The 15,078-nt window shown below is 40.4% G+C and overlaps 1 protein-coding gene across 3 annotated transcripts in view; it reads left to right on the top strand.

Moving 5' to 3' along the window:
- Window positions 1-15,078, top strand: part of UBE4B (ubiquitination factor E4B) — a 111,737-nt gene that overhangs the window by 47,296 nt on the left and 49,363 nt on the right. For 2 of the 3 annotated variants that reach the window (XM_024749761.1, XM_024749760.1), the window contains 4 exons: window positions 7,142-7,283; window positions 8,778-8,878; window positions 9,869-9,983; window positions 13,807-13,890. In XM_024749761.1, coding sequence (XP_024605529.1) covers window positions 7,142-7,283; window positions 8,778-8,878; window positions 9,869-9,983; window positions 13,807-13,890 — 442 coding nt within the window. Of the gene's footprint in view, window positions 1-139; window positions 284-7,141; window positions 7,284-8,777; window positions 8,879-9,868; window positions 9,984-13,806; window positions 13,891-15,078 lie in introns of all 3 variants that reach the window. The other variant, XM_024749762.1, reaches the window with a different exon arrangement.

The following is a 15,078-nucleotide window of genomic DNA, read 5'->3' as shown; positions in this document are numbered from 1 at the left end:
TAGGTGAATTATTTTTCTGCATGTCAGTAGACAAAACTTGTAGCGTAAGATTTCATTAAAAGGCCAGCAATTGTAAAAGCTTTCCTCCTCTCTGTTTTCCTTTGTTCCCTGATGACTTTTTTTGCTTTTGTTACGGTAGTATGTACGACAGTCCTTTCTCCTTCCTCTTCCTCGCACTTTCTGGGGACAGTAGTGATGAAGATGGAGAAGAAGATGATGATGATGGTGATGATGAAGGTGGTGGTGGTGGTGATGAGTTTTCTTGTGTCCAGTTTGGGTCCAGGTATCAGAGGAATGGAGTCTTACCCCTGCATGTGCCTAGGTGCTTAGGAACTAACTTTTATAAGTCTTAATTAGAGGTGTGCTTTGAATCCAAACAGGATAGGATCAAATGACTCCAGGTGGCCTGGAGAGTCAAGATGTGAGAAACTTTGCATGTACTAAAGCATTAGGACCTCCTCATGGGGTAAAGTGGTACACAGAAAAAATTTCATAGTTGTTGCCTGACAAGTTTGGAGAAAAACTTACATGTAATCATTTGTCAAGAACATGAACAGGATCCGTCATCGTTAAGATCAAAGATGAAAGATCAGTCATCTTTAAGTTCACCCACCCTAAGATCTAAAACGAGAGGCCCTCCATTTATCTGTTGGAAGAGTATTCTTATGAGCTGCCAGGTGTGAGCAAAATCTACTCTGGGAGGCATGTTCTCTTATGTACAGTTGCATGGATTGCTGCTATTTAGGAATGGCAGAGGAGCTGGAACTTATGTCTGTGTGTGTCTGTGTGTGTGTGTGTGTGTCCCTCTCCAGCTCACTCTGGGCAATCCATTGAAGAGCCTATGGGGTCATACTGTCTGGTATAACTGTGATGCTGCTTTCACTTCTTTTTTTTTTTTCTTTCAATAATGTTTTAAATTTTATTTATTTATTGTTGGCTGTGTTGGGTCTTCATTGCTGCATTCTGGCTTTCTCTAGTTGCGGCAAGCGGGGGCTACTCTTCATTGCCGCTTGCGGACTTCTCATTGTGGTGGCTTCTCTTGTTGAGGAGCATGGGCTCTAGGCTTGCAGGCTTCAGAAGTTGTGGCACGCAGGCTCAGTAGTTGTGGCTCACGGGCTCTAGAGCGTAGGCTCAGTAGTTGTGGCACACGGGCTTAGTTGCTCTGCGGCATGTGGGATCTTCCTGGACCAGGGCTCGAACCCGTGTCCCCTGCATTGGCAGGCGGATTCTTAACCACTGCGCCACCAGGGAGGTCCCGCTGCTTTCACTTCTAATCTTAAATTTTGCTAATCATTCACCTCCTTGGCCTTGGTAAAGCCAGACCGTATTTGTTTAGACGGCCTGTGGAATGGCAGCAGAGGCTAAAGCATAGCTCATGATGTTGCTGAATGTTCACCCCTGAAAACCGAGTGAAAGAGATCGCTTGGGTCTTCGAGGTGACTTTGAGCAAGAAAATATAGTAGCCCCGTCTTTCTAACCCTCCCACTCATTGTCTTACAATTTTGCTCTTAAATTGAAGCTTCCTCTGTACCAAGTTGATATTTGTGCCCAGCAGTGTTCAGAAATAGCTCCAGGCTATAAATAGAGACAACCGTAGGAGCGAGGTACACTGCATTCAATTCGTCGGTGTTCAGAAGAATCATTAGAGGGTATATAAAGAGAGAGGGGTGTTGGTGCAATGTCGAATATTGATTCAGGAAGGTCAATATTTGTTTTAGGTTGAACGTTGTATCACTGTTTCTCAAGTAAATTTCCCAAAGATAGAAGTGTCTTTTTCATGTAGATAAAGTCCTAATCCATGACTATAGTAATGCAGCAGGCATCCTTGTCAGGAATCAATTTCTGTACCTGATAAAAGTGCTTTATTAATCTGTTTTGCTGTAAGCTATCTGTGGGAGAAACGCTGTCTCTCCCGGGCCTGTTGAATTCCAGCTTCCTCTAACAAAGATACCAGAATTGTATGCTGCTTTCACTGACTCCGCTCTAGACTTCTAACATCCCAGCCTTGTGTCAGATCTAGACTTGATAAGGAGAAATAAATCTTACCGATTATGTACTCATAGCTGCGAATAGTTACGGGCATCACCTGCCGGGTACTGTGTCAGCTCTCAGCCTACGTTATCACTCTAATCCTCACAGCACCACCCCTACTTACTGCCAGGAAACGTGGGTACAGGGAGGTTAGTCACACAACTAGTACGAGGTAAATCCTGAGTCCAGAACTCACGTGCCTCCCACCATACCCAGCTGCCTCTGCCTTCTCCATCTTTGCCCAGTGGGACTTGTGTTGTTCTCATTCCTTACTAGTTATTTCGCTGCCCAGAGTTTACACATCTACTCAGTTCCTTGGCAAGAAAGTGCCAACATTTTACTCCTTAATTACAAAATTCCACTCCAGTCGGTTGGCAGGTCCTTTGCTGGCTGTTAAAATGAAATCTGATCTGTCCAGGTTTTAGAAATTATAGATTCTGAATCTATATCAGAATCTATTTCAAAAAGAATGTAGAAGGACAGGGCGTATTCATATATAACTGATTAAACAAATAGAGAAGAACTTGAGAATACACGTACCGTCAGACCAAGAAGTAGCAGAAAAATCTGATTAATTTGGGCAGTCGGTAAAGAGTTTTTTTCTTTCCCCTTTTCTAATTGATCTTAGAATTTTATTTACTTGGAAGTAAGCACTTTTAACACCCACTTCTCGCCTGGTAAGATCAATGTCATAGAAGCAGCAGTCAAGGGGGCTTGTTTCTGTCTCCCTTTGTGCTTGCCCAGTGGAATCGATGGGTTGTACATCTTTTGTGACGTAGTTAGGACATACATTCCTATGTTAATTATTTATAGTGGTGATAATAAGGGTTAATTTAAGAAAGGCAAAAACATTCCTTCTAGAATGTTTCGTGTGCTCTGTGAAAAAAGCTATAAGAATTATGAGGAACTACTTCCGTATAGGAAGTATGGAAGGGATGGAGGGGAATGGAAGGGATGGAGCAGGAATGGAAATGAGTGAAGTGAGAGTTATCTTTGTAATAAAGATAACAAAGGAATTATTCTGAGGAAAGGTTTTCTGATTGTTTCCTAGGAAGTTGAGGACTAGGAAGAAGTTTTTCTTTCGTTTATTGGGTTCTTCTTTTTACTGCTTAGATATTTCAGTGAAGGAGATCAAATCTTGAAAGTTCTGAGCCTATGTGAATAGAGAAAGAGAAAACTAACAAATAGTGGAAAACATTGACCTTTCCCCTCTTACTTCTGCTGACCATCACTATTTGGAGATGAAGCAACAGAGATGGTCGAAAGGAAATCTTTCTACCATGTCTGTCCCCCAAACCCTCCAGTGATTTCCCTTCTCCCACAGAGTAAGACCCAAAGCCTCTCACCCTGGCCTGCAAGACCGTGCATCCCACATGTACACACACACACACACACACACACACACACACTCACACTCACACACTCACACACTCTTCCTGCCCCTTTCTGTCACCCATACTCTGCCTTTCTTTTCCTTCATAGCACTTAAAGCACTTCTGTACTATTTTTGTTTTTAATTGTCTCCTCTCTGTAATGTAGTTGGCATATAGCAAGGTCTTTATCTGTTTGATTCAGTGTACTGCCCCCAGGACCTTCGACACTGCAGACATTTGTTCAGGGAATTTACATGGCTTGACTCTGCCCAGCTCTGCCTTTGTCTTGCATCTAGAAAATATACCATTCCAAAGTCTGCATCTAAAAAAGTAATAAAATAGGGCGATTATTCCCACAATAGAAGAATGGAAACTGCGATGGAATCCTTTTAAGAAACAAGTTTTCTTGGTACATTTAAAATGGGACTCAATTTGCACAGATCTGATGCTTGTATAAATCCCCAGAAATATTTTCATTGTGTTTTCAGAAGGATTCAGCTGTATTTCCAATATGTGAAGTAATTACATTATTCAGTTGGATTGTTGATGTCATTATCAGAAAATGGTTCACATATTCTCCCAAGGGAGGTATAATTTTATAGATACTCTTAGGACTTAAACATGACATGTTTCCAGTGTCATATTCCATGTTACGGTTGTAAAAGCATCATGAATTTCATAACAACTTCTTTAGGAAAAAAATGAAATACTATTTTAAAACATTTAAAAATGTCCATTGATAGCATAAATTTAATGCATGTAAACTGTACACCCCTTGCTCCTTTAGTATCACATTCAAAATTTGAGTTCAGCTCTTTGAGTTCAAACCTAGAGATCCTTATAAACCGGTTTTGACCGCTGACAATCATGCACATCCCTGGTGACACTGGCCGCTTTGCATAGCTGTGCTCACGATCTACTTCGGCACCCTTAGGACTGATCTTATAATTTGGAAGCATGTTGACAAACACTAGGGTTTATTCTGTGTTTTCTGTTTAGTTAAACAGAAACATAGTTTCTGTTCTTTCTTTTGTTCTGTTCTTTTCTTTCTGTTTAGTTTCTTTTCTTTCTTTCTTTCTCTCTCTCCTCTTGAAAGTCACTTGGAAGTGTTGTTTGGTGCCTGACAGATGATCACAGCATACATCAACGTCTTTTATCTTTGAAACTTCTCTTATACATTCTGAGTGTCTCTCATTGCCTTGCCTGACGGTCTCGTACACACTCTGTCATTTTTCATGCCTTTGCGAAATGTTCGTGAAGGCATTTCGGTTGACTTTGAGGTGTTCAGATCTAAGTTAAAATGAAAGGGGACGTTTTGGCTGAGAATGGAACCCAGTGTCAGTGCATCAGCAGCCACCAGCTAAGCGCGTTGACTTCCCACAGTCGTTCACAGGCACAGCATCAGACTGACTCCTTGCAACTGGCAAGGACCTATTGGCATCAAATATCAGATGCTTTCCATTTCAGAGGTGTAAAAATGTGAGAAAGATGGGGCTTATTATCAAGGAAATGTATAGTTTAAATACTTCATTTTAAACACGAGGAAGATCTATTTTCATTGTCATCTGTGAGAGCTTTTCAAAGGGAATTTAACCTTAACTGTGTATAGTTATAAGCCTGTGTTAGCAAATTTCATCTTTGGGAAGTGCAGTGAATATAGTCCCTGAGTCACTAACCTCAGATGGAAGAGGGAGGGTTAGCAGATAGCTTGAGAGCGGGATCGTGGCAGGTAAAGCCAAATGTCTTTCTCCCCTGTCTCCTTCTGGGGATTCACCACACTACTTATATTTATGGGTAGGTTTTTCTGTTTTGTTCTTTTGTTTTGTTTTTTCCTTTGCTTCATTACAGTCCTCATCTTTCTGTTGTCAGGCCAATTAACAGATAACAGATCTTACCATACCATGAACTGTAGCCCAAATTTAAGTGGTGTGAAGACACAAGAATTGTTTTTGGTTTTTTGAGGTTTCCCACCCTGGGCTGCCCATCTTTGTCTCTGGTGAGGCACTTTGTGGGTGGCTCCATTACCTGCCCAGTCAGGAGGGCGTTGACTGCCTTGTGCTTTTTTTTTTTTTTTAATTTATTTATTTTGGGCTGTGTTGGGTCTTCGTTTCTGTGCGAGGGCTTTCTCTAGTTGTGGCGGGGGGGGGCCACTCTTCATTGTGGTGCGCGGGCCTCTCACTGTCGTGGCCTCTCTTGTTGCGGAGCACAGGCTCCAGACGCGCAGGCTCAGTAGTTGTGCCCCATGGGCCTAGTTGCTGCGCGGCATGTGGGATCTTCCCAGACCAGGGCTCAAACCCGTGTCCCCTGCATTAGCAGGCAGATTCTCAACCACTGCGCCACCAGGGAAGCCCTGCCTTATGCCTTTGACTGCTTCTCAGCCTCCCCTCCTCCCTTCCCTTCTGTCAGACCTATGTAGTAAGTAAGTTGTAAGAATTCAGGTTTACGAGACTCTGGCCTGAGAGCCTTGGATTTAAAGCCTTGGCATTGGTTTCATCTTTTTAAATTGAAATACTCTAATATCATACTTTCATTCCAAGGTCAATTATGTGTATTCTTCTAAAATTCTAAGGTCAGTTATGTATATATTCCAGAATTACTTTTGTGTATCTATGCATCTATCTGCATAATGTATCATTAATATCTTAATTCTTCTTTTAGTTTCTAGCTCCTCTCTGCCCCAGGCTGAAGTAGGGATGGGTATCTCAAGTTCCTGATATTCTTCCCCGCCTTTATCATCTTTCACATGTAAATTTTTTTTTTTGCTAAGTTTATATTTTTTCATTTATCTTCATTTCATAATTCCTGACCTCTTCCTATGCCATGATTAATCTTTTTGTATCTTTTATGTCTATCAAATTTGTGAGTTAAACAGCAGATTTGGTATTTGACCTATTGATGGTTAATCTAAACTTTGATTTCCTAACACCTAACCCTTGTGATAATGGTCTCAGGGAATAGTTGTTACTAATAATAACGGTGCCTCACGTTGTATCCTGCTTATATTTTACAAAACACCTCCACATGATTTTATTGAACGCTCACTGCAGATGAGATGAAGTTCTGGGTTTAGGTAACAAGTAAGCAGTAGGGATGGGAATAGAACGCAAGTTTGGATACTCCTAGTGCAAGGTTTTTGTTTTGTTTTCACTATACTACTTTGTCCCTTTTGCCAAACATTTTGGAAAATTTGTGTTTGTAACATATTTTTCATGTCTCCTTCTAACTGGACGGTTTTCCTAAGTCCTGTTGCCTAATGCTGGATGAAGGCTTTTAAGATCTGTGCTAGAAGTTAGGAAGAGGGGTGTTTTGTTAGTCCCTTGTAACTTCCCTCTTAAAGACTTCGATTACGTAATAGCGTAGGCTGGCTTTAACCTCCAAGCCTGCCTAATTGCAGCTGGCCAGTTGGATTTACATACCTATGGTATCCCTTCAAATGCCCAGCGCTCAGTAGTAATTCTTAGAGTCCTCCTGGTTTTGTAAGGTGCTGTTCCCAAGAAGATAAGATGTTGGGTTTCTGGACAGACTTTCTTCTTAGGTCAATAAAATGTTTACTAAAAATTGCTATTGTTGGACTTGGAGCAGGTGAAACAAGCAGTCCGCTCCAGCCTCGGCTGCATGGGTGTCTGTGCTTTGTTCTGGGCGTGGGGACCCTAACGGGCTTTCTGCAAAAGTGCGAACTCTATCAAACATGATTTATTGGAACAGGTAAAAATCATCCTTTCTTCTTTTCTCCAAAGTTTTGGAGCCTCTGGTGGGGCAAGTACTTGGGATTCCTACAGCGACCATTTCACCATTGAGACGTGCAAAGAGACAGATATGCTGAACTACCTCATCGAGTGTTTTGACCGAGTTGGAATAGAGGAAAAAAAAGCACCGAAGGTAACATGAAATGCATTCTTTTTTTTTTTTCGGTACACGGGCCTCTCACTGTTGTGGCCTCTCCCGTTGCGGAGCACAGGCTCCGGACGCGCAGGCTCAGCGGCCATGGCTCATGGGCCCAGCCGCTCCGCGGCATGTGGGATCTTCCCAGACTGGGGCACGAACCCGTGTGCCCTGCATCGGCAGGCGGACTGTCAACCACTGCGCCACCAGGGAAGCCCGAAATGGATTCATTTTAAAGCCCCCACAAAAACCTGGTTATGTGGTGGATAAATAATTGGTTTTTGACCCCCTAATGAGCATTCACTCATGTATTCAATCAGTAAAGTGGTTATTGAGCATCTCCTATGGGTCAGGCACTGTGTTAGGAAGCTGGGGGTGGATCAGTGAACCAGACAGACGAGGATCCCAGTCCTCATGGAACTCACATCCTAGTGGAGGGAAGAAGTGACAGGGCCAAGTGCCACTGCCACCAGTGACTTACACGGCCCTGATGATTTCTCTCCTAGTCTGTCGTAATCATAATAACCAACATTTATGGAGCGCCTAAAGTGCCAGACACTTGGCTAGGTCTCATTCTCACAGTTGTTCATTAGTCCAGTGTGGTCCTGTGTGGTATAAGTATTATTTTTTTCCATTGTGTTAATAAGCAAATGAACCTCAGAGAGATCAAGTACATACTAACCTCGGTCTTTCCTAAAAGCCAAGTGGTGTAAAGTGAACTTTCGAAAAGCGAGGGATACCTGTAATTGTCCAGAATCACATAAATAATAAATTGCAAAACTGGGTTTAGACTCAGCAAGCTGCACTTTTTCTTCTATTTCATGCTGAGTTACTTTATTATTATCGCATTTCATTCCTATTTCATTTTCTTTTTTTTTTAAGTTTTTATTGGAGTATAGTTGATTTACAATGTTGTGTTAGTTTCAGGTACACAGCGAAGTGAATCGGTTATACATACACAAATATCCACTCTTTTTTTTAAGATTCTTTTCCCATATAGGCCATTGCAGAGTACTAAGTAGAGTTCCCTGTGCTATACAGTAGGTCCTTATCAGTTATCTATTGTGTATATATAGTAGTGTGTATATGTCAATCCCAGTCTCCCAATTTATCCCCACCACCCCAATTACATTTTCTAGTTCTGGTTTTCCATTGGAAACTAATCCGGCTGTCAACCTGTTAGCTTCATATTTGTGAAGGGCTTCTTGGGGTTTGCTGCACTTAACCTTAGCAAAATCAAAGAGAGTGGGCATATCTCTGAAATCCCCACGTGGTCACCTGAAGCTTCTGCTTCTCTCTTCTCTAATTGTAGATTTTAGCGGAGACATTATACTTGGACGATACAGTTACTGTAGTTTGTTCATCATCAGTAAAGGAAGAGAAAAGGGTGCCATTTCCTGCAGATTGATCTCTCCTGACTCTTCTCAGTTTTCAACTGTATGGGATTATTTTGTTTGTCTTTGTAGACCTAACCTCTACCTTTCTTTGCAGATGTGCAGCCAGCCAGCAGTCAGCCAGCTTCTGAGCAACATCCGCTCACAGTGCATCTCCCATACTGCATTAGTACTACAAGGGTCCCTCACACAACCAAGGTATGAAAAACCAATATGTGCTTGCTGTTAGCAGGGAGAGGGCCCTCTCCATCAGGCTGTCCAGCCATTCTGCACCACGTTGGATAACTCACTTCCTCACCCATGAAATGAGTGTTTGACTAGATGGTTTCTGAGGTCCCTTTCTTTCTCTAAAATACTATGAAAATAAAACACTCTGTGTGCTTTATTGAGATAGACTGTGGTTCAAATATGTTGACATCAGGGCAGGAAATTAGTAATTCAGTTTAAAAGCAGCTGCTTGAAAGCAGTATAGATACTTGAAAAAAATGTGCAGATCATCACTTTCCATGTATCATATAATCAATTTCTGTTATTCAATAATAAAGAATAGTGGTGGAATCGGTAATATGGGAATCACCCAAAGTGTACTACATTATTAATTTTTGTTCAGAGGGTCCCATAAAGGTTTCAAGTTTAATAAAAGAGTATTTCTGTATTTCATTTCTCTTATGAAAAGACATCTAAAGGAAAAATGACAAAGTTCAAGGTTTATTCATTCTGGATGATCTTACCATAACCATTTTTGAAATTTGTCAGGAAAGAAAAAAAGGGAAATGATGCACATGTACTAAAACTTAAACACTGTTCCGTGGTTAAAATTAATAAGAGCTTAAAAAAGGCTTCAGCCACTGCTAATCTTTTTTTCCCCCATTGGATGAGGCATAAATAAATAAGTAAAAGAGACGTATAATACTTTGGTTTTTCTAATGCTTTATTTTTCAAGGGCTGTATGGAGGCAAAAATGGATCCTTTCAAACTTTCTATAGTTTCTCACAGAAAAGCCCCCAAAGTGATTATCTTAACAATGAGAAAGGTGATCTTTTGCCTAAAACGATTGACTGTTGTGTGGATTATTTGGGAAATTTGAAGCTTGACCTGTGATTGTCAGCTACGTGACATTCTGTATGTTCTGTTGTTACACGGTGACAAGTTGATTCATCAGAGCCCTTGACTTTCGTGGGTCTGCAGGTCCCTGCAGCAGCCGTCCTTCCTGGTGCCGTACATGCTGTGTAGGAATCTCCCATACGGCTTTATTCAAGAACTGGTGAGAACCACTCACCAGGATGAAGAAGTGTTCAAGCAGGTACGGTTTTGTGCGTTTGCTACTGAAAGTGCTGGATTAGGAGCTTCCCTGCTGAGCTAGATTTCTAAAGACGCCGTATATTGAAAACTTTGGTTCCTGAATTTGAACATGCGCATGTTATTTACTCAGAGAGAGCTCCCCGAGGTGCCTGTCCTGAGGAAATCAGATTGACAGCTGCATTGTTCAGATCATGTGTACATTTCAACTAATCAGTCAAGCATCAGGTATTTTAAACATGGTCTGTGCTAAGTGCTTCGGGAGAGTAGAAGAAATATCAGGCCCTGTCTTTGATTTTAAGAAGCTTTTAACACACTACCAAGAGGTAGCATAAGATGTGGTATACATTTGCCAGATAAATAGTGTTGAAAATCAGTTCTCTGAGTTTACAAAAAGGAGATTAATAAATCAAAGACCAAATTAGCTCAGCTGCAGTTTGCACGTCACATAAAACCGTTGTCTTCTCACCACTAGACCGGGAATGAAGTCTCAGATCTTACTGATTACTTCATTCATTAGGTATCCATACATTTTTGGTATCCCATTATGTAAAGGCAAGTGAAAACGCAGATATGTAATATTTAATAATAAAGCTTAATAATAATAATAACAACTAAAAAGTTAGTCTTGAAGATTTCTTCCGAGGTAGAACCTTGGCATGAATTTTGATTACTGTTTTGTGGCCTGTGTTGTAAAGTAAGCACTTTGCCACAGCAACTTTAACACAGCTGTTTCCCATGATGAAAGGATGCTAATGACATTTTCTTACAATTTGTTGTATGATAATCTCTTTTTTTGTTTCTAGAAAGAATAATAGAGGCAATAGCTACAAATGATATGATTCCTTTTAATCTGTTTTTTGAAAAACTCTGTTTGTTTGTTTATTTATGGCTGCTTTGGGTCTTCGTTGCTACGCACAGACTTTCTTTAATTTTGGCGAACGGGGGCTACTCTTCATTGCGGTGCGCAGGCTTCTCATTGCAGTGGCTTCTCTTGTTGCGGAGCACGGGCTCTAGGCATGCGGGCTTCAGTAGTTGCGGCACACGGGCTTCAATAGTTGCAGTGCACGGGCTCAGTAGTTGTGGCTCACGGGCTCTAGAGCGCAGGCTCAGTAGTCGTGGCTCACGGGCTTAGTTGCTCCACAGCACATGGGATCTTCCCAGACCAGGGCTCGAACCCGTGTCCCCTGCATTGGCAGGCGGATTCTTAACCACTTCGCCACCAGGGAGATCCCTTATCTGTTTTTATACCTAATATTATTTTTAACTGTTCATATTGAGGCCTTTGAATTCTCAGGAAGTGTGTTTTCAGCAGTTTTCAAAATATTAGTAAAAGAAGCATCCAGGAGTGAAAATCCCAGTCAGTGTTGTGTATTCTGTATTTGGAATTTATCAACTGCTCATCTTAGATGATGGTCTTACTGACTTATAGGAATATTTTAGGCATTATAGTGAGCTTTTCTTCTCTAGAAAATTAAGTGAACTCTGATGAAAATATACAACTGTCTTGGAAGGTTTAAGTGATACTCTATATTATATGTGTAATATATATAAAGTAGAATACTTTATAAAGTAGAATATATAATGTAGAATATATAAAGTAGAATACTTCTGCTCAAAAAGACATCACTTGGGCTTCCCTGGTGGCGCTGTGGTTGAGAGTCCGCCTGTCACAAAAAAAAAAAAAAAAAAAAAAAAAAAAAAAAAAGACATCACTTGAGGAGCCAGAGTAGCTTTACCTGTATGAAAGCCTGGAGATCAGCTAAAAAAGTATGTTATGCCTATTTTATTCATAAAGAAACTTACATAGAGGCTATGAAATGACCTCTATGTGTTTTTGTTTTTTTATATATTTTAAATTTATTTATTTCATCTTATTTATTTTTTGGCTGCATTAGGTCTTCGTTGCAGTGCGCGGGCTTCTCAGTGCGGTGGCTTCTCTTGTGGAGCATGGGCTTCAGGCACGCGGGCTTCAGTAGTTGTGGAGCACGGGCTTCAGTAGTTGTGGTGCACGGGCTTTGTTGCTCCACAGCATGTGGGATTCTCCCGGACCAGGGCTCGAACCTGTGTCTGCTGCATCGACAGGCGGACTCCCAACCACTGCGCCACCAGGGACGCCCGATCTGTTTATTTTTAATCACAGACTTCTGATCCCTTGTCTTTTCTTATGTGTCACTATGTTTCCTCAAGAGAAATGATGAGTACGGTGGAGTTGCTGAACTGAAAAACAGCATTTTACCTTTTGTCTTAAGAATGTGGCAGATTTGAATTTCTTTTGACTGAAATTTCAGTCTTCCTTTAAAGTTTGAGATGTTCATAGATAAATAAACAGCAATAAATAGTAGCTAGAATTTAGAATTGGAGATGAACACTTGGAGCATTTTTTATCAGTGCTGGGAGGTATTTATTTGAAAATAAAATTATTTTAAAAACGTAAATCACACAAACAGTATAATGTTTGATATTTGAAAAGTATTATGTTTAGTAATATTTTGTCTGCTTATTATAATTTAAACCCTACTTGCAAAAGAGGAAAACTCTAAAGAAGTTTTACTTTATAGCGTTCCTGAAAAAAATGCTTAAGAGATTTTTCTAGATGATCAATTGTGAAATTTAGTTTTGGGGGATTCTGGAACTACTGTTTTTCCCTCGATTGCAGTTTGGGCATTTCCCACCCCTACACCTAAGCATTTCCTCTCCATTTTTAGCTAGCTTACGAAAGCACATTACTTCTACCCTGATTGCTTGGGTTGCGAGAACTAGAAGGATCTCTTCAAGAGCTGTGTTGATATCTCAAGACACTCCAATACACTTTGTAACGCAGGGCACCTTTTTAATACTGTGCTCCTTAAATGACAAAGGTGTTCCATGCAATGGGATGAAATTAGTAGGAAAGAGAATTTTTCAGGTTTTCTAGTAGCTTTTTAGAACACTCCCTTTTTCAACTTGTTGGCATTCAGACTGTCAGCTGTTGTTTACAACATTCTCAGCTTAATGTTATTAGTCTTGAATCCCAACTAACTCCCTAAATGTGCTGCTCAGTGAGTACACTGTGAAATTTAAACATGAGCCGTGCGGAGCAGATTCTGCAGTGTTCCTGTGCCCTGATATTAATGGTGAGCTTGTAAGCGTAAATTTGAGTGCCCTTAGGCCCTGACATCAGGTTGTTGTATTAATCACACCATATATGGAGGTAAGGCATCCTGATGAAGTTTTCTTTTTCAGTTTCAACATTTACCAGCCATCTCTTTGTTCTACATAATTCAAGTTAAGATGCTAATAATATCCATTATTGGTCTATTTTTTTTGTTCTCTTCGAAGTAAACGAGGAAAGATGGAAAGAATTAAAGGTGTAGGTGTAGGGGTGGCAACAAAAAATTTCTTAAAACGTTAATAGAATTGAGCAGATATTGGAACATTTAGTCCAGTTTCTTTACAGATTATAGGTGCTTGGTAATCAGAAACATATTCGTTGCTGTGATATGCAGGTTAGAGTCATTCATTTGATTAGAGCAAGGAGCCCGGGAGAGTCCTACAGCAGGCTCCACATTTGTGAGTTTCTGTTGAATCACGGGGAGTCTTGTCAGAGTTTTAGGGTTCACCAAAACCTATTCTGGAGAATTCAGCTGCCTTACTTTACGGTCAGCCTTGTGAAAGGACAAAGCAACACACTGTGGCTGGATTCTAGGCTCCTGTGTATGCAAAACAGCTTTTCCTTGGGCAAGCGGTGCAAATGCCTGGACTTGCAGATTCGGCACTTTATTTGACATGCCTCCTGTTCTTAAATTTTCTTTAACTTATATTTCTGATTTTTTTTTTTCTTGCAGATCTTTATCCCCATTTTACAAGGCCTGGCTCTTGCTGCCAAAGAGTGCTCCCTCGATAGTGACTACTTTAAATACCCCCTCATGGTAAAACTTTATTCTTTTCCTTGTAACACATTCAGTAGATGTTTTTCTTCCAGATGATTTTAACATACACTTTTCTTTCAGGTCCATGATCAACCTTGTTTTCAAACTTAAAACATGAAATCATTGTGTTGGCCATGCAGAGTGTGTGGTGTGCAGTGAGATGCATCAGTGAAGGCAGTTAGCAGCGCGGTACATATTTCACCATCCGAGCCTTAGACAGGAGTCAGTGATACAGTCATTAAAATGTACTTTGCCTTATTCTATAGCTTATGAAAACAATAATCATTGGTGGTCTCCTTCTTGATTGTCCTAGCAATGAGCATACCATATTTGGGGTGAAATTTTGTTAATTTAAAACAAAACAAAACAAAACAAAGAACTGTGACAAATGCAGATAAAGAAGGCAGAGTTAGATTAAGAAAAGGAATACAATTTTGTCCTTACATAGTGACCTTGCACAGAAAATTGCACAGTGCTTTTCTTGTTCATCTTCCCCGTTTCCTGAGGCTGTACACTTCACTTCAGGCTTTACTTGGAAAACACAAATTTGCTCAGCTCCTCCAGGCACTTAGAGGAAGCATAAATTGTGGACAGGACTATTGGCTAGATTCTCACCAAGGGTCTTCAGAGTTGTGAAAATATTGGAACCAGAAAGAAAGTAAGAGGCTGTTTTCTTCTCTGACCTTGCTTCTTTAAAATTTTGGGAGAAAAATACTTCGAAGTATTACTGAATATTTTTCATTCTAAAAGTATGAAGGAAAAATATCAAAACATGAAATCAGTTGACTCTGTATAAATACGACCTTGTGTAAATTGAAGCCTTGGTTAAATTGATGTTTTGCTGCCCATGTTCCTTTTGCTCATTCTGCTAACTTGATTCCATCTTACCATTAATTCACTGCTTCCTGAGCACCTCAAGTGTGACACACACAGAGGACCCAGGAGCTCATGAGATAAGGTGCCTCTCCTCAAGGCAAAAATCAAGACCACAGCGATACAGTCAGATAGTTACAATCAGTGCAAAGACAGAGGTGTATTTATCTGTTTCAGACAATCAAAAGTGAGCTAAAAGGCTAAATATTAAAGTTAAACATTAATTAATGTTTTAAACATTAAAGCCAGTTAAATAGAAGGTGAAGCGGGAAGTCTTAGTTTTTTTTTTTTTTTTTTTTTTTTTTTTTTTTTTTT

This window comes from Neophocaena asiaeorientalis, unplaced genomic scaffold (genome assembly GCF_003031525.2).
Source record: "Neophocaena asiaeorientalis asiaeorientalis breed wild unplaced genomic scaffold, Neophocaena_asiaeorientalis_V1.1 scaffold275, whole genome shotgun sequence".
Classification (NCBI taxonomy): domain Eukaryota; kingdom Metazoa; phylum Chordata; class Mammalia; order Artiodactyla; family Phocoenidae; genus Neophocaena; species Neophocaena asiaeorientalis.
This window is presented reverse-complemented; position numbering and strand designations above follow the sequence as displayed.